The following is a 22281-nucleotide window of genomic DNA, read 5'->3' on the forward strand; positions in this document are numbered from 1 at the left end:
GGGTTTCGCTCTGTTGCCCAGGCTGGAGTGCTGTGGCATGATCATGGCTCACTGCAGCTTCGAACTCCCGGGTTCAAGTGATCCTCCCACCTCAGCTTCCTGAGTTAGCTGGGACTAGAGGCATGCGCCACCACACCCAGCTAATTTTTGTTCAGTTTTTGTAGAAAGTGTGGTTATGTTGCCCAGTTGCCCAGGCTGGTCTCAAACTCCTGGGCTCAAATGATCTTGCTACCTCAGCCTCCCAAAGTGCTGGGATTACAGGCATTGAGCCACCACACCCAGCCTTCTTTAATTTCAAATTTGAAAATTACACAAATAATGTATAAACATTTTAGTTGCAAAATAAATTTGTGTTATAGCAAGGGGGAAAGCAAATCCTAAAACATTATTAATAGGATGATTCCATTTTTATTTTAGAAAAGGAGAACATATACATAGAATAAAGACTATGAAGATCTACACTATGACTACTACTGGTGATCTTGTGAGGCGCATGGGGTGGGACTAGGGGAGTGAGGGAGAAAAATGCTCACTTTCTACATCCTTGTTTTATTTGCATTTCAAAAGTACTATTTTTATATTTATGAAAAAAAGGAAACTGCCTTTCAATTTTTGAAAAAATAAAATTAAATTAACAAACAAATAGGGCCCACACCTCTGGCCTCAATATGGGACAGAAGCAGCAAAACCATTATCCTGCTGCCTTTGGTACACGGTTCTGGAAAGATGAGAGGTGATAATGGCCAAGTGCTTTAAAATCCATGCATACCAGGGTGCACCTATCAGAGGAGATTCCTAAACCTTTTAAAACCCTGTGTAATAGCTGTTGCTTTAAGCTGGGGAAAGGAAAAGATCAGAAAGAGAGGAATGCCTGGGAACATGATGTTTGGAATCCTCTCCTACCTGGGGAGGCAGCTCAAGGGTGGGAGTGTGTCTCAGATATCAGGCCCAGTTTGGCGTATAGATGATTCCAGTCTGGAGGTAGGTAGCTGTGCAAGGACCCCAGGGATCACAGGAGTTTGGGAGGGGCAGGTGAGGTGGGGCATCAAGGGAATGTAGAACAGGCCAGGGCCCTAGGGGCAAGAAAGGCAGTGCTGAGCAGGGTCACAGGCCCAAAGCTCCTCCTCCAGACAGGGCTGCTGACACCTCTTGTCCTGCCCCATGCACTTCTAGAAGGTGCCAAGTGTGCCCTGAACCCAGCAACCAAGGTCTAGGGTGCAAAGAGCTGACTCTTCACAGCTGGAGACCTTACACACCCACCCCAGCCTGGGATGTCAGCGGCCCAGAGAGCTGTAGCCTCTAGCTCACTCCCCTTGGAAGGGTGGGGACAGGCTTGTCTAAGAGGTGATGAGGCAAGCTCTTCTTCTGCCTGTGGCCTCTTCAGGGCCTAAGGAGAGCAAGCAGAGCTTCTCTAGGGTAGTTGAGGCCTAGACTTAGGAGCTCAGGCCTACCTGAGTTCAAGTCTTGGCTGTGTCACTTCCTAGCTGGGTCACCTACACAAGCCACTTAACCTACTTGAGCCTCCGCTTCCACAACAATAATGTAGGAATACTAGCGCTAGCCCCATGGGGCTGTTATGAAGCTTTAATGTACCAGGATAAAGTCCTTTGCACACTGTCCAGCACAAAAAAATGCTCAAGAGTGATAGTATGTCTAGATGCCTCGATCTGCTCCATCTGTACCTCCATTTCACTCCTTTCAAGGCCCATCTGACCTTTGACCCCCAGTTAGTATAGTGAAGTGACCAAAAGCAAAAGTCCTTGGAGTTCAAATAAAGTGTTTTCAAACTCTGCTACACCACTTACTAGTTTATATGACATTGGGTAAAGTACATACATATACATTTCTTTCTGTGGAACAGGAATAATGATCTAATATACCTACCTCTTGGGGGACATGAGAGAAATCAATCAGATAAATCGTACAAAGTTCCTGGCACACCAGTGACATTAAATGGCGGCTATTTGACTTTTTTCATAACCTCCAGGGTACTGAGCTCAGACTGGGCACAAAGGCCGTGTCGGTACATGCTTGTCTGAGGACTGACTGATGTTCAGACCTGTCATATCCCAGAGACCACTGATGTCCAGGCCCCCAGGAGATGTTGGGTTTCAGGGGTAGAGGGTGCCAGCTCTGGTGCCCAGAGAGGCTGGTGATGAAAGAAAGACCACCTGAGGAGCCTGGGGCAGCCCTGGCTCTGCCCAGTCCACAGCAAGTTGATCAGCCCTGGGCATTAGACTTACTTTAGGCAACTCTCTTGGACTTCTAGGGGCTGCTAGAAAGAAGAGAATAAAGACCAGGATTGCAGAAGAAAGAGTTGAGTCTAGCCAGCTCCTCACCAGTTCAGAGTTAGAGCCACCTTCTGCGTCTCCTTCCTGTCAGGAGAAGCAGTTGGAGGCACCAGCACAGCCCAAATGAACCATGTCTTCTCTCACTTGCTTCCTCTGTATCTCACAACCTCACCTTAGACTACCCCAGCAGGTTCTGATCAGCCCCCCAAAGGCCTCCACAAATTCCCTCTCCTAAACCCCAAACCCTATGGCACTGTGATCTGATACATGGCACTGAGGCCCAGCCCCTATGAGTCAGTTTCTAATTTCCTACTCACAGAGCTCCCCGCCCACGGTTGGGCCATGAGAGAACTAGGGCATTAAAACAAAGGCTAAACGAGATTTTTTAACGGGAAAAATAGGTACATCGTCTCAACAAGGCCCAACAAGGCCCTTCCCCCTCCCAAGTCAGGAAATTCAGGATGAGGTATGAGGTTTCCCACTGGGGAAAGAAGGGCTCTCCACCTCTCCTTCACAATAGAGGCTACCATAGCTTCTCACACAACATTGCCATATACAGATATTCAGCCAACAATACAATCAAGGGAAGGAACTGCCTCCCCTCTAGACTCAGCCAAGATCCTCCTCCAGGAAGGACCTAATAAATGGAATTCTATAGCACTTGATATGTAGGCTTCACCTTTTCCTATAACTTCACAGTGACCAATATAGCATTTGTATACCATTGCCTCTGGGACCTGCCAGGGATAGCGTCAGAAAGAGCCCAGAGCAATGGTCCTCACAAAGGGACAGCCAACTTGACTGTGGGAACTTAGCAAGGCAATTTCCTGACTTTCTGTGCTAAAGAAACCACATCATCAGTTCAACCTAAATGCAGGGGTCTAGAGAGAGACTTAAGAGCATTAAGTTTAAAACAAAATTCCAACAACCAGCCTCATATCAGCCTGACTATATATAGTCAGTCCTCTGTATGCCTAAAATGGAGAGCTTACCAGTGAGATCCCAAATGGCAATAATCCTAAAACTCATTGCTGTTTCTCAACTTACGAGGGTTGGTACTACAATTTCTCCTAAAGTTAACCCTAGCATGCAGTCAATCTTCAACAAGTATTTATTGAATGTTAAATAAATGAAAGCTTCATTTCATTCAAGTGTCATATGCAGTTATTCCAACTCTCTTATCTGTCTACACCTGCTTGACAGAGGACCAATCAGTTATGCCAGAAAGCTCTCTAGGACTGGGAGCCAGTACATATGGGTTCTGGTCTTGGCCTAACAGTAACTCTCTATGTGACCCTGGGTAAGTTACAGTATTTAATTTGAGGGAGAAAGAGAGAGAGAGAGCAGCATAGACTACATGATCAATATGTTCCTTTAAGCTATGTTGTTCAACAGCATCAGTGTTTTATGACAAATAATCATCATGTCTCCTATTTGGGCAGAAAACCCCAATCCTTTTAACCGAGTTGGAACAGCTAAACAACTGAAGAAGGGCAGGGACTGGCAGAAAAGGCAGTGATAACGCAAACATGGGAGCGTGAAGAAAGTTAAGGACTTGGAATGTCAGGGAGGTAATTCTACTCTGGGTTCCAGAGTTGTAAAGCCACTTCTAAATCAAAGGCCCCTTCATTTCCTGGCCCATGGTGAAGTGTGAGCTCTAAGTTCTAATTTATTAATCAATCAATCAGAAAACCCCTTAACGCCTAAGGAAAAATAGACAAAAGATTAGGACAGACAATTTACAGAAGAAATACAAATGGTAATAAACATAAGGCAGAGGAGAGGTGCAGAAAGTGTTTAACTCCACTATTAATCAAGTAAATATAAACTAAATAACACTGAGATATAAGCTTACAACTATCAAATTACCATAGGTTCAGGCCGGGCACGGTGGCTCATGTCTGTAATCCCAGCACTTTGGGAGGCTGAGGTGGGCAGATCACTTGAGGTCCGGAATTGGAGACTAGCCTGGCTGACATGGCAAAACCCCATCTCCACTAAAAATATAAAAATTAGCCAGGTGTGGTGGTGCACACCTGTAGTCCCAGCTAATTAGGAGGCTGAGGCAGGAGAATCACTTGAACCCCGAAGGTAGAGAATGCAATGAGCCAAGATCATGCTGCTGCACTCCAGCCCGGGTGACAAAGAAAGACTCTGTCTCAAAAAAAGCTAAAATAAAACTTCGAAAGGTTTAAAGGTTGATTAGAGTCTTCTCTGATACACTGCTGGCAAAACAAACGGTGACAGTCTTTCAGTAAAGCACTTTGGCCGTATTTATCAAGAGCCTTTAAAAGAGCATTCCCTTTGACTCAATAATTCCACTTCTAGGAATCTGTCCTAAAGAAATAATCACAGACACCACCCTATTTAAGGAAGTTCATCACAGCATTATTTGTAATAATGAAAAATTAGAAACTCTTAAATGCCTGACATGTACGTGTTACAAAGTCATTAAGAAGTATTTTCAAAAAAAAAAAAAAAAAAGAAGTATTTTCAGCTGGGAGTAGTGGCTCACGCCTGTAATCCAACACTTTGGGATACCAAGGCAAGCGGATTGCTTGAAGTCAGGAGTTTGAAACCAGTCTGGCAAAATGGTGAAATCCCATCTCTACAAAAAAATTAGCCAGCTTTGGTGGCGCGTGCCTGTAGTCCCAGCTACTTGGGAGGCTGAGGCAGGAGGATTGTGTGAGCCTGGGAGGCAGATGTTGCAGTGAGCTGAAATTTGCACCACTGCACTTCAGCATGGATGACAGAGTGAAACCCTGTCTCAAAAAAAAAAAAAAGTATTTTCAATAATTTCTAATGATATGGAAAATACTAAGTAAAAAGCAGGTTTACAAAACTACATTTACAGTTGAATTCCAGTTATGTTAAAAAGCATGTGCACAGAAAAAAAAGACTACCAAGAAATCCACTAAAACATTACTGGTGATTATGACATCTTGGTGATTAGGTTATGGGTGATTTTTTCAAATCCTACTATTCTGTACTTCTCCAATTTTCAAAATGAGCTTTAAATTTTTAAAAAGCACATTAAGGGTGGTGAGGGAGGAGGATGTTATTTTCTCTCCAGCTTTCCAAATATTAAGGGTTAGAAAGGACCCTTGAGATAATGTAGTCCAGCGGTTCTCAAAACTAGCAGCCCTAGCACTCCCTTGGTATATGTCATATTTTGCATGCATCCTTTGCCACCCTGAAATGAACTTTATAGTTAATATGATCTGCTTATGCACATAATTTCAAGAATAGTAACATAATATACTAACTAGACTATAAAGAAGAAATAAAAAGTAATTTATAATAGGATATGTTATTTCAATATACAGATACTAAGGCAAGACTATACTAAAGCACATAATAGAGTATAAGGTGCTTCTACCTATATGTAATAGCAGTGTGAAAGCAATCTCTATAATGAAGACTCATACAGGTATGTTATATTGGCAACTTAAATACCCATGAATGGCACTGTCATCAGTGACATGATTTTCAAAAGTTGTGAGCAACTCTTAGTAAAGTTTTGAACAAAATAGAATATCCTCTCCCCCAATGTACACAGTTGTTGCATTCCTGGAATTCAGTGTATATATTAAAACTGTAAAAACATTTTATGTTCATTTGTAAACTAATTAGGTCTAGCTAATTACACCAGTTTTTTCCACCTACATTAACATATAGAAATTGAAAGTTTTACTGATGTAGACTTGCAGTTCCCATTGCCCGTTCATATTAATCTCAAACATAAAGTTTATAATGATTCTCTTTTTTTGTGAGCTGGGCTTGCATGCTTTAAAACAAATGATATTCAGAGTTGTAGCCTTTGACACTGTTTCTAAAGCCTACCACCAAGAACAGCAAGAGATTCCTAGAATGTATTCTCCAAACTGACACAAATGCTTTTTGAATTACTGGGAACATGACTCTTCTTTAGTAGCACCAAGGCACGAGAACAAATTATCATTTTTAAAAAACCATTTACTGTGCTCCCTTGGTGATTTTCCCTGGCCTGGCCCCAGCTCAGGAGTATAAAATGAACTGAGCTGGAAGAAAAGGACTAACAGGGCCAGGCCATGGGGAGAGGGGAGGGGGCTGGGTTGCTAGGTTACTACTAGAGCCAATCCAAGTGGTCCCAGAGGGGTACCAGACACAGGACAGTCCTTCTCTCTGCCCCACTAAGTTGGGGGCCCTCTCAGAGGAAGGGGGTCAAAAGGTGGGGGAGGGAGGCAATCACTCACACTAGGCACAAGTAAAGAAATGAGGCAGAAGCACAAAGAAACAGACAGCCCTGTATTTCTAAAACCATTCAAGGCTCCTTCATTAATTGGCTTCCCCCCAAAAGAAAGATTTCTTTATTAAGAAATACCAGAGAGTGAAAAACCCCCAACACATACACATTTGTAGGCTCACACAAAAGTGCAGAGATTTACATATTAATTGCATTTAAGTTAGAAAATAGATTTAAAACAAATACTTTTTTTCTCCAACAAGGTAAAGAGATTTGGTCAGTAGGAACGGGTGCTTTATGGGTAAAGGCAGGATGGTCAGGACAGGGAGAATGGAATTTAGCTGCTACGGAATCAGAATCCACCTCTAACCCAACCTCACTCCTAGGGAAAAAAGCAAAGGAGGAGATGATGATCTCAGCTAGGGCCAGGAAGGCCTCAGAGCTGAATGGACATGAAGAAATGGCTCAACACGGCCAATTTCCACCTGCCCCCAGAGGTTTGGGATCAGTGCCAACCATCCTGGCCTGGGAAAGTAGGGTGCATAGGAAGCTTGAGGAAGAAGGAGGAAGGGGAGAGTTGGAGACAGTGTCAGCCATTGAAAAGACCAAACAATTTAAGGCCCTTTTCCCCTGGGAAGATTGATTCTTTAATCTCCCCTCTGATCAGATAGGGACAGTCCCGGCTGGAGCATGGTATGAATGGGACAGATCTTCAGGCCAACATCTTAAACACAGAAGATTTTATTAAGAAAAGAAAGCAGGGAGTATGAAAAAGCAGAAACTTAAAAAAAAATCATTTCACACTAGAGATAAGAGATTTCCACTTTGACCCTCCCCATCAGAAAGAGAAAGCTTCTCTGTCTGACCTAAGGGTCCTCAGGAGAACACTTGAGGTAAGGTGAGGGAGGAGAGAGATCCATCTGAGCCCAGGAGAGAAGATGGGCTGAGTACTTATTAAAATGGAGTTCATATGAGTGCCAGGTTACCTGGGAAAACCTAACAACTTACAAACTCTCCAGGTTTGGCTTTATAACTTCAAGAAAAAAAAAAACAAAACAGAGAGAACCAGAAGAAGAAGAAGACAGGAGAGGGATCTGAGTCAGTCTCTCCCCATCTCTCTTCCAATCTCTCTCTCTGTCTCTCTCTCTCTCTCTTTCTCTCTCTCTCCCCGAATGCTCAACTTAAATCCTGCTACAAGGAAAACAGGAAGACATGGAAAAAAGTCTGGGAGCAGCCAAATTTCATTATTCCAATTAACTGGGAAGTATGAGATGGGAATTGATAAGGAGTCTTGATTATACACCACCTAGAAATAAATATATACCATCACTTGTAAAAGACCACTGATCAAATATTTCCAGGGGAGCCCTGATGAGCCTGCATTAATAACCAAGGCTCATTAGCAATTAACGGCATCCATCTGCTTCAAAACAATATCCAAATATAGAGCTTGTTCTCTTAAGTAAATATAATCCCTCTACCTTCCCGATCCTGTTCACACTATACTTCCTGAAAGTCCTTTCTTCATAGTCCAGAATAAGATAAACTTCAGCCCAGAATGTAGTATAGATCAATGAGAGTTTGGGAACTACCTCTCCAACCCAAGGGTGCCCTAGTTAATGGAAGTTTGGGGAGTAACAAGCAACCCCTTCCAACCCCCACCCCCCCACCCTACACACACATATTCTTGAAATGGAAGGGGGAAGGAGGAGGAAGAAGTTTGCATTAGACACAGTTTATTCGCCTTCGAATAGATGAAAAGTTTTGTTTACACTCCCCCCCGCGTAAGTCATCCAGACAGGACCCTGGCTTAGAAAGAGGAAAACACAGGTGCTCTAGGAAATATAGCCACATATAATACATAAATCTTCTTCCCTGAAATAGAGCAGGTCCTGAGCAGAGCTGACTGGGGGCCACAGCCCACCCCCAGGGTGAAGTGGCTCTGGAACTCTGCCGGTGGAAGTGCTGGAAGAGTGGGGCTTGGAGGAAGTCCCCAGTGTGGTTACCATAGCCAGAGGTGGGCCGAGGCCTTAGAGTGGGTTACCCAAGAGGGCAGCAGTGCTGGGCTTTCCCTCACTCAGCTGAGGCTCAATGGAAGAACTGGTTAGCATTTTTTTTTGAGGGTACATCAGGGGAGAGGAGAGGAGAGGAGAGCCTCTCTGTGCTTGGTTTCCCATTTGTGCATTCAGGGCCTCTGCAGGCCTCACACAGGGAGTGTGAGGGGGTAGTGTAAGTGAGCACTCGGGCTTCCTCTGAGGAAAACAAATGACCAAAGTGCAGACTTTTATTACTGCCATTCCTGCTCCTAATGGGAGCAAGAGTCAAAAGGAAAAACAAATTAAAAGGGGCTAATGAGAAAGGAGGAGAGATGAGACAGAGAGTGTGAAGGCTATGCCGTTGGCATCTCATAAATTCTTACTGAGAATGGCACAGGTATTAAAAAGTTTCTGGGTAGTCTACGAGAAATGTCAATTGCTATCTCTACTACAACTGCTTACATATATCTAATGGGAAAAGAGTGGGGCTTAGGTGTCAGAGTGGTTGGGAGACAAAGGAGAAGCTACACTAATAAATACAACAAGTGGAAGGTACCTGTCCCATTCCTAAAAGGATTCGTGGGCAATGCTGGCACTTGGTGGCCAGAAGAATCTCCCTCCTGACCCCACTCTCCCTCCTCTTCAATCCTGAAGACCCCAAGAACCCAGTTAGGATCCCCTGGCCAGAGGTCTCTGTGACTGCCTCTGGACTCGGGACATGCAGCAGCTTGGGAGGATTTGAGCCAGTCTCAAAAACTTTTAGCCCCAGAATGAGACCAGTGACCCCAAGCAGGAGGGCTGGGATCTGGAGGGAAGAGAAGGGTCCAAGGGGACCCTGCGGATGAGGCCATGGAGAACCAGTGCCAGGGCCCAAGAGACCCATTTGTCCAGTTATCAGAGGTGACTGACATCTTCTGCCACTGCCTTGAGTTCAGAAATTTTAAAAAGCTTGCAGCAATAAAATGCCAGTGTGCAACTGGGTGACTAAAGACCAAAGAAAAACAGTTAAAAGGGACAGCTTACTTGCTCTCTGTCTCAGGTTTATCTTCTCACCTGAAATCTCTCATAGCCCTAATTAAACACAAACAAAAGTCTCTTCCATAGATAGGCTACTTCTCAGCTTCAGCTGCTTCCTGTGGTGGCTCTGGGGGCTCTGGAGGTGGCATCTCTTCAGGAGTGCTGCTGTCCTCCGGCATCTCATTTGAGTTCAGGTGTTCTGTGGGGGCCTGAGAAGGAAAAGATATCAGATTCAACACAAAGCTGTCCCTCAAAATCCAAATGCAGATAAGCCTTAGACACTGAACTCTTCCTCTCAGCCCCCTGACCGTACTGATGCTACAGATATGCAGCCACCAACACCAAACTCAGAACCGACACCAGGCTATCATCTTCTCAGCACAACACAACTGAAGTTTATTTGAGTTCGATCCTTAACTGTCTGTTGGGGACAGATTTTTCTATTAGTATTAATAGTCATAATAATAGGGATCACAAATAATTACACAGGTCCTCCCCACTTCAGAATAAGTGTCATAACATACTTATCTTATCTAACAAGGCCTGACCCAATGGTCCTCAATCGTGTTTCTGCCCAAACACACAGGTCACTCGAATAGTGATTCTGAACCAAAGAAGGCCAAGTGTCCAAATTTTCAGCTGGTCATATGTGGTTTGAAAATGTCCCCAAGTGATTCTAAAATACCACATTTCCCCACTTTGAACAAAGAATAACTAACCTAGATTGTTACAATTTCAGTCCAGACTCATTTAAAAATAATATTAAAACTGACAACAATAATATATAAACATGGGTTGCTGTAGTTTAAAAGGAAATTCAAAATTTAGGAAAGGCACAGTAGAGAACAATTATGTACCTTATAAAAAGCATTCACTTAAAAGTATGATTCTATTTTAAAACAAAGTTCAAACTACTAAAAATCTATTAGAACTAAAGAACAAGGGCCTAGCATGGTGGCTCACGCCTGTAATCCCAGCACTTTGGGAGGACAAGGCGGGTAGATCACTTGAGGTCAGGAGTTCGAGACCAGCCTGGCCAACATGGTGAAACCTGGTCTCTACTAAAAATACAAAAATTAGCCAGCGTGGTGGTGGGCACCTGTAATCCCAGCTACTTGGGAGGCTGAGGCAGGAGAATCACTGGCACCGAGGAGGTGGAGGTTGCAGTGTGCCAAGATGGCGCTGCCACTCCAGCCTGGGCACAGAGTGAAACTCCATCTCATAAAATTAAAACAAAAACAAACAAACAAAAAATAACTAATGAACAAGTTTGGCAAGGTTTTAGGGTATAAGATCCATAGATAAAATCAATTGTATTTCTTTTTTTTTTTTTTTTTTTTTGAGGCGGAGTCTCGCTCTGTCGCCCGGACTGGAGTGCAGTGGCCGGATCTCAGCTCACTGCAAGCTCCGCCTCCCGGGTTTACGCCATTCTCCTGCCTCAGCCTCCCGAGTAGCTGGGACTACAGGCGCCCGCCACCTCGCCCGGCTAGTTTTTGTATTTTTAGTAGAGACGGGGTTTCACTGTGTTAGCCAGGATGGTCTCGATCTCCTGACCTCGTGATCCGCCCGTCTCGGCCTCCCAAAGTGCTGGGATTACAGGCTTGAGCCACCGCGCCCGGCCAATCAATTGTATTTCTATACACTCCAAGTGAAAAATCCAAAAATGAAATTGGTAAAACAATTTCACTTACAATAACATGAAAAATAATCAAATACTTATGAATAAATGTAACAAAAGTATAAAACTTACACTCTGAAAACTATAAAATGTTGTTGAAAGAAATCAAATCAAAACTAAATATATGAAAATACAGTCCATGCAAATGGCTCAGAATATTTAATCTTGTTAAGATGGCAATATTTCCCCAAATTGATCTATAGATTCAACGAAATCCCCATCAAAATTCCAGCTGGCTTCTTTTCATAAACAACAAGTTGATCCTAAGATTCATATGGAAATTTAAGGCACCCAGAAGAGCCAAAACAATCATGAAAAAGAAGTATAAAGTTGGAGGACTAACATTTCCTGATTTCAAAACTTACTACAATGCTAAAGTAATCAAGACAGCATGGTACTAGCATAAGAACAGACATATTGAGCAATACAATCGAACTGAAAGTCCAGAAACGAACTCTCACATTCTAGGTTTTCAACAAGGGTGCCAAGACAGGTCTATGGGAAAAGAACAGTCTTTTCAACAAATGGTGCAGAGACAACTGGATAGCTACAAGCAAAAGAAAGAATGTGGACCCTCTACCTCACACCATATGCAAAAATTAACTCAAAATGGATCAAAAACCTAAAAGTGAGAGCTAAAACTATACAACTCTAACAAGAAAACAGGGGCATAAATCTTCATGACTTTGGATTACACAACAGTTTCTTAGATATGACACCAAAGAGTACAAACAACAAAAGAAAAAAATAGACAAACTGGACTTCATCAAAATTTAAAAATTTTGTGCTCCAAAGGACACTATCAAGAAAATGAAAAGATAACCCACAGAATAGGAGAAAATATTTGCAAGTTATATATCTGGTAAGGGACTTGCACACAGATTACATAAAGAACTGTTACAACTCAACAAAAAGGACAAACAATCCAATTAAAAAATAGACAAAAGCTCTGAACAGCCACTTCTCCAACGAGCATATAAAAATGGCCATAAGCACATGAAAAGATATTCGACATCATTAGTCATCAGGGAATGCAAATCAAAACCACAATGAGATACTACTTCACACTCACTAAGATGGCTAGAAAAATGTCAGATAATAAGCATTGCCAAGGATGTAGAGAAACTGGAACCCTCAGACACTGCTAGTAGGGGTATAAAATGGTGCAGCCACTTTGGAAAACAGTTCAGCAGTACCTTAAAGGTTAAACATAGAGCTACCATATGACCTAGCTATTTTACTCCCAGGTGTATAGCCAAGAGAAATGAAAATATATTTCCATGCAAAAATTGGTAAACAAATGTTCATAGCAGCATCACTCATAATAATCGAAAGGTGGAAACAATCCAAATGTCCATCAACTGATGAATGGATAAATGAAATGTGGTATATCCATATAATGGAATATCATCTGGCCATACAAAAGAATGAAGTACTGCTACATAGTACAACATGGACAAACCTCAAAAACATGCTAAGTAAAAGAAGCCAATCACAAAAGACCACATACTGTATGATTTCATTTACATGAAATACCCAGAAGAGAGAAATCTATACTAAAAGGAAGCAGATTAGTGGTTGCCTAGAGGTGTGGCTGGGGAAGTTGAGGGGAAAGGGAGAGTAACTACCAATGGGTACAGGATTTCTTAGGGTGGAAGGGTAACGAAAATGCTCTAAAATTGATTGTTATAATGATTGTACAACTCTGTGAATATTCTAGATCAGCAAATCATACATTTTAAATAGGGATCAGCTGGGCACGGTGGCTCACGCCTGTAATCCCAGCACTTTGGGAGGCCGAGGTGGGAAGATCACCTGAGTCAGAAGTTCGAGACCAGCCTGACCAACATGGAGAAACCCTGTCTCTACTAAAAAATACAAAATTAGCTGGGTGTTGTGGCACATGCTTTAATCCCAACTACTCAGGAGGCTGAGGCAGAGAATTGCTTGAACCCGGGAGGCAGAGGTTGCAGTGAGCTGAAATCGCGCCACTGCACTCCAGCCTGGGCGACAGAGTGAGACTCCGTCTCAAAAAAAAAAAGGGGGGGATCTATGGTATGTGAATCATATCTCAATAAGCTCTTATTTAAAAAAGAAAGCTCAGCTGGGCATGGTGGCTCACGCCTGTAATCTCAATACTTTGGGAGGCTGAGGCGGGAGCATCACGAGGTCAAGAGATGGAGACCATCCTGGCCAGGATGGTGAAACCCTGTCTCTACTGAAAATACAAAAATTAGCCAGGCACGGTGGCGGGCACCTGTAATCCCAGCCACTCAGAGGCTGAGGCAGAGAACTGCTTGAACCTGGAGGCAGAGGTTGCAGTGAGCCGAGATCACACCACTGCACTCCAGCCTGGGCAACAGAGTGAAACTCCATCTCAAAAAAAAAAAAAAAAAAGCTCAAGTAATTTATTTTTGGAAAGTACTTTACATACTTTAAAGATACACTTATATATCTTAAATAGGACAGCTGGGAGAGTTTCCACAACATCTGCATATTCCAGTTAGGAAGCCCCCTTCTATGAAGGTAACCACATCACTAACTCTAATACAATCCCCTGACCTCTATCTTTGCCCCTATCGCATTTTATGCTTTCCTCATCAAGGCACTTTTCACAATGTTGAGCAATGGCCTGTTTACTTGTTTCTTGCCTCCACTAGACAATGAGCTCCTTGAGAGCAGAGACGTCGTTTGCCTCATTCATTGGTATATCCCTGGCAGCTAGTACAGTGGCTGGCACAGAGTCACTCAATATATACCAAAGAAATGACTAAATCTTAATCTACATCAAGGGCACAAAGATCTGAAGGCAATGTCAGGGCAGGTGTAGAGGCAGGAAAGCTGGAGTGATTAGAATACAATATTGCCTAATTATATTTCCAAGCTGTAAATTGGCCTCCGCCCTCTCTATCATCGACCCAACCTTAAGTCAGGAACACTTACTGGGTTTTGTGGCAACAGGCTACTAGTGGTCTCTTGAGTACTGGGGGGTCGACTTCCACTTTCCTCCAGTGGCAAAATACCCCTTCGATCCAGCACACTGAAGGAGATAAAAGAGTTAACAAAGAACTGGGCATTCACCCCTCCACCCACCCAGCCTACTGAATTTTCCTCCATAGACTGGAAAATATAAACCTGTCCTTTGGCGATCTAGCCTGAACACAGCACACGCCTCTTATCTCCCATTCACTTTTTCTTTCACAAACCAGGAAATGTCACATTAACCAGGGAACAAACAAATGAAATAAGAATGAAAGATCATCCCTCCAAAACAACCAGCCCATGGTCTGTGGTCCATATAGACATGGTACCAAGTGGCAAGCCCTGGGAAGACCTATTTGACACCAAGAGGCCACATTCAGAAAAACACATCAGACCAGGTAACAGGACCAGGTTGAGCTGCTCATCCCAAGAGTCCCAGGACTTTTGAGTGCCCTGAGTACCTGGGGGGCAAGGGGCCACACAGCACTTCACAGCAGTTCTTCACAATGTTGCCATGGCTGTAGGGATTCTGGATGCGATTCTTCCCTGTCCATGATCCTTTGATCTGCAAGATAAAAGCCAAGGCTGACATTAAAAATAATGTTAAAAAGAACAAATAATAATAATAAAATTTTTAAAAAACACAAAAAAGAAAAAAAAAATAATAATGTTGAAGAAACACATGCAGCATGGGATAATAAAAAAGTTCTGGAAATGGATGGTGGCAATGGTTACACAACAATGTGATGCCACTGAACTGTACATTTAGGATGTGAGGGCGATCTGGCTGCAACATCTGTCTCCCCATTGATCGCCAGGGTTGAAAGACATTTAATATAGCACACTTTATATTAGGTATATTTTATCACAATAAAAAAGAAATACATACACAGCCACGAAAAAAGCTCACAATAGAGTGAAAAAAGCAGATAACTGAATTATATATATTATTTTTATTTAAAAGTACATAATATAAACACAAATAAACATGGAAACAAGTCTAGACAAGTCTAGAATATATAAATCATACTACTAACAAAGGTGATGTCTAAGAAGTAAAGTAAGAGGAACTTACTTTTTCTTTTTTGCTCATCTGTATTTTCTGATTTTCTACAGTGAATGTAGATTAATTGGTACCTTTTTTTTTTTCTGAGACACAGTCTCATTCTGTCGTCCAGGTTGGAGTGCATTGGCAACCTCCACCTCCAGGGTTCAAGCGATTCTCCTGCCTCAGCCTCCCGAGTAGCTGGGACTATAGGTGAGCACTACCACACCCGGCTAATTTTTGTATTTTTAGTAGAGACAGGGTTTTACCATGTTGGCCAGGCTGGTCTTGAACTCCTGACCTCAGGTGATCTGCCCGCCTCAGCCTCCCAAAGTGCTTGGATTACAGGCATCAGCCACCACGTCCAGCCTAATTGGTAACTTTTATATAGCAAGGATTCATCCAGTGCAACTGTCCCTCTCCATGCCAAAGAGAGGCACCTGCTAGCCTTTAAGGACCTGTGAACAGTTAAAGGCTATATACCCACCCAACTTTTCAACCTCTTCTTCCTAATGCTCCACAAGCATTCAACTCCAAACAAAGCCCTCTGCTTTCTCTTCCACACATCTGACTTAACCATCTTGCACACCACGTTTCTGCCTGCCTCAACCTCCCAGGCCTGGAGACTCTAGCAAGTAGTTCTCTAGCAAGTAGCAAGAGGATAGGCTTTGGGAAGAAGAATATGTGGTGAGGAGAAGAGAAAGTTGACTCACGTCTTCATTGGTTGTCTGGTTGAGAGCCACGAGGAAAGTGTGAAATCCAGTCAGTCCCACGACGGACCAGAGTGTAAAGAAGCAAATGAGGACTTCTAGAACAGTGAGGTGTGGTTAAGGAATATTGAAGAACTCAACATCAGGAGACTTGATGCCTCCAACCATATTCAGGGCACCAGTCACACCATCTTTACCTCCTGGAACGTATATCACAAAGAGTCATGTTTCCATATATATAACAACAGATGAATTCTGAACTTACTGGATAGATCCCTTATGAAAGAATTTCTAGCATATCTAGGATATTTAAGGGTTTGCCTATTTATTCATCATTGACTCTTGGAAGGGGATGTGTGGAAGGGGCCAGAGCTAAACAATGTTGGCCATCACTGCCAATGGAAATTCTGTCAAAAAACAAAATTCATGCAATCCTGGCACTCTGGGAGGCCGAAGTGGGCGGATCACGAGGTCAGGAGTTCAAAACCAGCCTGGCCAACATGGTGAAACCCTGTCTCTACTAAAAATACAAAAAATTAGCCACGCGTGGTGGCAGGCACCTGTAGTCCCAGCTACTCGGGAGGCTGAGGCAGGAGAATTGCTTGAACCCAGGAGGCGAGCTGGGGCGACAGTGTGAGACTCTGTCTCAAAAAAAAAAAAAAAAAAAAAAGATTCATAAATGAAGAACTAGTGAGGGAAAAGAAAGAGGATGTGATTTATAGAAATCGCATCTGAACCCCCTTTGCAGAAATGCAGCCACCGTTCTGAGCAGGGGGTGAAGGAAAGAACTCCCTTTTAGTCCCGGTCATCTTCCATTCTGGTTGCTACCACTAAGACTATATATTTTTTTTAATTATTTTAGACCTTGGCACTCTCTGATGTCTGAAAAACTAGATAGTGGGAGAACTGTGGGGAGAAAGCATGCTGGAAAGTAGCTTAAGAAGGCTTTAGAGGGACATACTGCCAGGGGAGGATATGTTCCAGGAGTTTCTTTCAACGTCTCCAAGAAGCCAATTTTCAAAGATTCTGTGAAATTGGGAGGAGGAGAGAGAAAAATTAGTGACTTCAGTCAAAACTACACACTATCCTAGTGCCTACTCACTTCCTTCCCTCCCTTTCCCATGTTACACACTGGCAAGAGCTAAGCTCTCACTCGGGCAAGGGTGAAGAGCTTGATCTCCTAGCTGGTAGTCTCATGACTAAGAGTTCACATTTCCAGTGCAGGACAAGGCCCTGGACTAGAGAGGTGGGTAGAAACCAAGCAGCAGGATCCCTTCCCTTTTCCCTAGCCCCCAACTATGGACATGTTAGGGGGATATTAACAGATAAAAGAAATCAGAAATACCCAAGAAAAATCCTCTCTCCTTGCCAATACGTGTCCCTCCCTTGCTCAAAATCCAGCTCAGAACTCTTCTCTTTCCAGGAAGCTGTCTTAAGACCACTCCCTTAACTCCACATCACATCTGCCCTTAGACTGGGGTGTGTGTGTGTGGGTGGGTGGGTGGGTGTGTGTGTATGTTTGTGCACATGCACACATGTGGGTGTGCTTTCTATCTCCCAAAATAGACCGTGAGCTACCAAAAGACATTTCTCAGGCAAAACCCTTTTCTACCCCTTAGCACAAGGCAAGTTTTACAAGGCAGAAGAAGAGAGGATTTTCTGAGACAAAATACATCCCCAACCTTTGGGATTACCTCAGAAATGCCCCAGTACTCTGGATACAGACCAGTAATTATGGCCCCAGGCCCCAGCAGTGGTCAGAGAAAAGGCCAACACACTGAGTAATACTCATTGATGTGCACTGAGGTTTGCAACCCTGCTCAAGAGCAGATAACAGTGCTCATTTCTAACCTGTCCTAAGGTACTTTTCACAATGGTACCACCAGGAAACCCAACCACCCTCTAAGCAGCCCTTAACTCTTCCCTCACCCCGCCCCACTCCAACAACAGACACTGCCCTGCATACTCACTGAGGGCCACATAGACGATGTTGAAGGCGAAGACATAGATTGTGAGGAGGGAGAGAGAAAGGATGAAGAGGTAGAAGTAGCGGTAGTTCCTCTTTCCAACACAATTACCCACCCAGGGGCAGTGATGGTCGAAGCGCTCTGTGGGAGAAAGAGAGAGTCCAATGCCAAAAGACTCCAGAACAAAAATCAACCCTGCCATCCACATAATATCTAATTCAAAGACCCCCAGGATCATTGTCTATTTCAGTTGTAAAAAATACAGGGTTTTATTTGTTTACTTTTTCAAAATGTTTTCATAACCATCTCATTTGATCCTCACAATTACCCTGCAACTTGAGCAAAAGGAGATACTCTTTTCCCCACTTTACAGATGAAGAAACAAAGGCATGGAGAGGTTAAGTGATCTGCCTCACTTTGCTCATAAAAGCAGAGACACTGCTTGTCCAAATAAAATCTTAAACGGTGGGCCTGTTAAGTTCAAGAAGAATAAATAGGTGAAAATACCCAAGGAAAAATGTAAACTACAATATTTAAAACGGTATGGCATAGCTCCATGGAATGGAAAGAGCCCAGAAACAGATCTTAGAATAGATAACATTTTGTTGTCTAATAAACTCAGCATCACAAAATCAGGTGAAAGGAAGTATTACTCCATAAACAATTATGTGACAATTGGCTATTTGGTGCAAAATAAGGATCAATTTCTTTTTTTCTTCATACTACTTGTCATAGTAAATTCCAGATGAATTAAAGAGCTAAATGTAAAAACAAAGCAAATCCATAAAATAACTATAAGGAATAAATGTTTATTTGTCCGCTATATGCAGAAGGACTTTCTAAGCATAAAAATACTGGAAGAAAACAGATGACAAGGAAAAATAGATTTGACTCCATAAACTTTAAAAAAATATTTTGTGGTTTTGATTTGCATTTCCTTGGCAATCAATGATGTCATTATTACACATTGCATGCCTGTATCAAAACTTCTCATGTACACCATAAATATATATACCTACTAAATACCAACAAAAAATTAAAAATTTAAAAAATATTTTGTGTGTGTTAAAATTACCATAAAGAAAATTAAAGAGAAAAAAACCAATGGCAATCTACGTAAAGTTGTACCTGACTATATGAAAAGTTCTTAGAAATCAATAGGAAAATACAAATACTTCGTCAAGAAAATAATAGCCAAAAGTTACTTGAAATTTGCTAAGAGAGTAATCTTAAGTGTCCTCACCACACACGCACATACACACACAATGGCAACTGTGTGGTGATGAATATGTTCATTTGATTGTGGTAAGCATTACAGGCAGATACCAAAATCCACCCATACTCAAGTCACTCAGCTGCCCTGCAGAACCCACGATAAGAAAAGTTGCCCCTCGTGTACACAGGTTTTGCATCTGGTGAATACTGTACATTTGAACCTTGAACAACTCAGGTTTGAACTGCGTGCATCCACTTCTACGTGGATTTGTTTCAATAAATACAGTTGGTCCTCCATATCAACAGGTTCTGCATCCACAACTAAAACCAGATCAAAAATACAGTATTCACAAAATATGAAACCCCCGGATACGGATACAGAGGGCTGACTTTTCATATCCATGGGTTCCACAGGGCCACTGCAGTACTTGAGAATGCATGTGGTTTGGTATCCAAGGGCAATTCCTGAAACCAATACCCCAAGGATACTTAGGGACGACTGTATTTTGGATCCGTGTTTGGTTGCAGATGAGGAACCCACCGATACTGTATTTACTGAAAAAAAACTCCTCATTATTAAGTGGGCCCATGCAGTTCAAAACTGCATTGTTCAAGGGTCAACTGTACATAAAACAAAAACAAAAAACAAAAAGGAAATAGGGCAAAAACTAATAAATACCATAAAACCTATATTTAACATTTTTCCTATTCACCAATAATTCAGTGTAATACTAGTAAAACAGTAACATATTTTATGCCTATCAAAATAAGAACAAAAATAATAAAATTCCGTGCTAGTGAGAATAAGGTAAAATGGACACTCTAACATACTACTTGTGGGAGCATAAAACGAAAGAACCTTTCCAGAAAGTAATTTGGCAGTACGTATCAAGAGCCTTCATAAAGCTTGTACCCCTTTGGCAGAATAAATCCATTTTCAGTAATTTCTCTTAAGTAAATAGAAATGCACACAGAAATTTTAAGTTCAAATTTTTATTTTTATTTATTTATTTTTGAGACGGACTTTCACTCTTGTCATCCAGGCTGGAATGCAATGGTGTGATCTCGGCTCACTGCAACCTCCACCTCCCAGGTTCAAGCCTCATTAGCCTCCCAAGTAGCTGGGATTACAGGTGCCCGCCACCACACCCTGCTAATTTTTGTATTTTTAGTAGAGACGTGGTTTCGCCATGTTAGCCAGGCTGGTCTCAAACTCCTGACCTCAGGTAATCCGCCCGCTTCAGCCTCCCAAAGTGCTGGGATTACAGGCGTGAGCCACCGCACCCAGCTGAAGTTCAAAGTTTTAAATTAAATTTTGTATTGTTTGGGAGGCCCAGGCAGGGGAATCACAAGGTCAAGAGTTTGGAACCAGCCTGGCCAACATGGTGAAACCCCATCTCTACCAAAAAATGCAAAAATTCGTGGGTCGTGGTGGTGCACGCCTGTAATCCCAGCTAATCAGGAGGCTGAGGTGGGGGGATCACTTGAGCTCAGGAGGCAGAGGTTGCAGTGAGCTGAAATCACGCCACTGCACTCCAGCCTGGGTAACAGAGTGAGACCTTGTTTAAAAAAAAAAAATCTATTATGGTAAAATATACATAACATACAATTTGCCATTTTAACCATTTTAAGAGTAACAGTGGCATTAATTACATTCATAATGTTGTGGAACCATAACTATTATCTATTTCCAAAACCCTTTCATTACTCCAAACAGAAACTCTGCACCCATTAAGCAGTAACTCTCCATTTTCCCCTTCCCCTATCCCCTAGCAATCTCTAACATTCTGTCTCTATGAATTTGCCTATTCTAGATATCTCATATAAGCGGAACCATACAATATTTGTCCTTTTGTGTGTTTTTTTTTTCCACGTAGCATGTTTTCAAGGTTCATCCACATTGTATCAGTACTGTATTCCTTTTTATGACTGGATAATATTTCATTGTATGTATATACCACATTTTGTTTAGCCATTCATCTGTTGATAGACACTTGGGTGGTTCCACCTTTTGGCTACTGTGAATAATGATGCTATGAACACTGGCATACAAGTAGGTTTTGAGTCCTTGTTGTCAATTCTTTTGGCTATTGTTATGGAATGAACTGTTCCCCCACTCCCCAGTTCCATATGTTGAAGCCCTAACCCCCAATGTGGCTGCACTTGGAGGCAGAACCTTAAGGAGGTAACTAAAGTTAAATGCGGTCATCCAGGTGGGGCCCTAATCCAATGGGACTGGGGTCCTTGTAAGGAGAGAATGAGACACCAGTAGTGTGTGAGCACAGAGGAAAGGTCACATGAGGACACAGCAAGAAGGCAGCCATCTGCAAGTCAGGGGGAGAGGCCTCACCAGAAACCATCCCTTCTCGCACCTCTATCTTCGACTTCCAGCCTCCAGAATTGTGAGAGAATAATTCCCATTGTTTGAGCCAGCCAGTCTGACGTATTTTGTTATGGTAACCCAAGCAGACTAATATAGGTATACACCCAGGAGTGGAATTGCTGGGTCATGTGGTAATTCTGTGTTTAACTTTTTGAGGAACCACCAAACTTTTCCACAGCAGTTGCATGATTTTACATTCTCACCAGAAATGTATGAAGGTTCCAATTGTTCCATATCCTTATGTTTAATAATTACGATTGCAGTGTTATAACAATGAATAAAGTAGAAGAATGAATAATGTCTAATGACAGAAGACTGCCTAAATAACTTGAATAGAACCATATGATGGATTATGCAGTCATTAAAATAATATATTAAAGAAATATTTATTAAAGATGCAGAAAAATACTCAGGATAGAATGTTAAATGACAAAAGCAGGATTAAAAACTATCATGTTACAGTCCAATTTTGCAGAAACACTAGAAGGAAATAGAGCAAAATGGAGAGTGAATTTAGGATTAAGTTTTATTTATACTTTCTGTACTTCCCATATTTTCCACAATGAACATGTGTTATTTTGATGAACAAAAGGTTACAAAAGAATAAAATACATCAATTTGGGCCAGTGCGGTGGCTCACACCTGTAATCCCAGCACTTTGGGAGGCCGAGGAGGGTGGATCACGAGGTCAGGAGATCGAGACCACCCTGGCTAACACAGTGAAACTCCATC

The 22281-nt window shown here is 42.4% G+C and overlaps 1 protein-coding gene across 1 annotated transcript in view; it reads right to left on the minus strand.

The window, feature by feature from the left end:
* Positions 1–6563: 6563 nt before the first annotated feature.
* The window catches only part of ZDHHC9 (zinc finger DHHC-type palmitoyltransferase 9), a 40675-nt gene continuing 24957 nt past the window's right edge, over positions 6564–22281 (minus strand). The window contains exons 6-11 of the mRNA XM_033201720.1: positions 17955–18092; positions 16962–17010; positions 15988–16090; positions 14691–14794; positions 14191–14287; positions 6564–9778 (exon numbers count right to left, since the gene is read on the minus strand). Of these exons, the coding sequence (XP_033057611.1) occupies positions 9662–9778; positions 14191–14287; positions 14691–14794; positions 15988–16090; positions 16962–17010; positions 17955–18092 (608 nt within the window). The 3' untranslated portion in view covers positions 6564–9661. The remainder of the gene's footprint in view (positions 9779–14190; positions 14288–14690; positions 14795–15987; positions 16091–16961; positions 17011–17954; positions 18093–22281) is intronic.

The sequence above is a fragment of the Trachypithecus francoisi genome, unplaced genomic scaffold, assembly GCF_009764315.1.
Source record: "Trachypithecus francoisi isolate TF-2019V2 unplaced genomic scaffold, Tfra_2.0 Lachesis_group6, whole genome shotgun sequence".
Classification (NCBI taxonomy): domain Eukaryota; kingdom Metazoa; phylum Chordata; class Mammalia; order Primates; family Cercopithecidae; genus Trachypithecus; species Trachypithecus francoisi.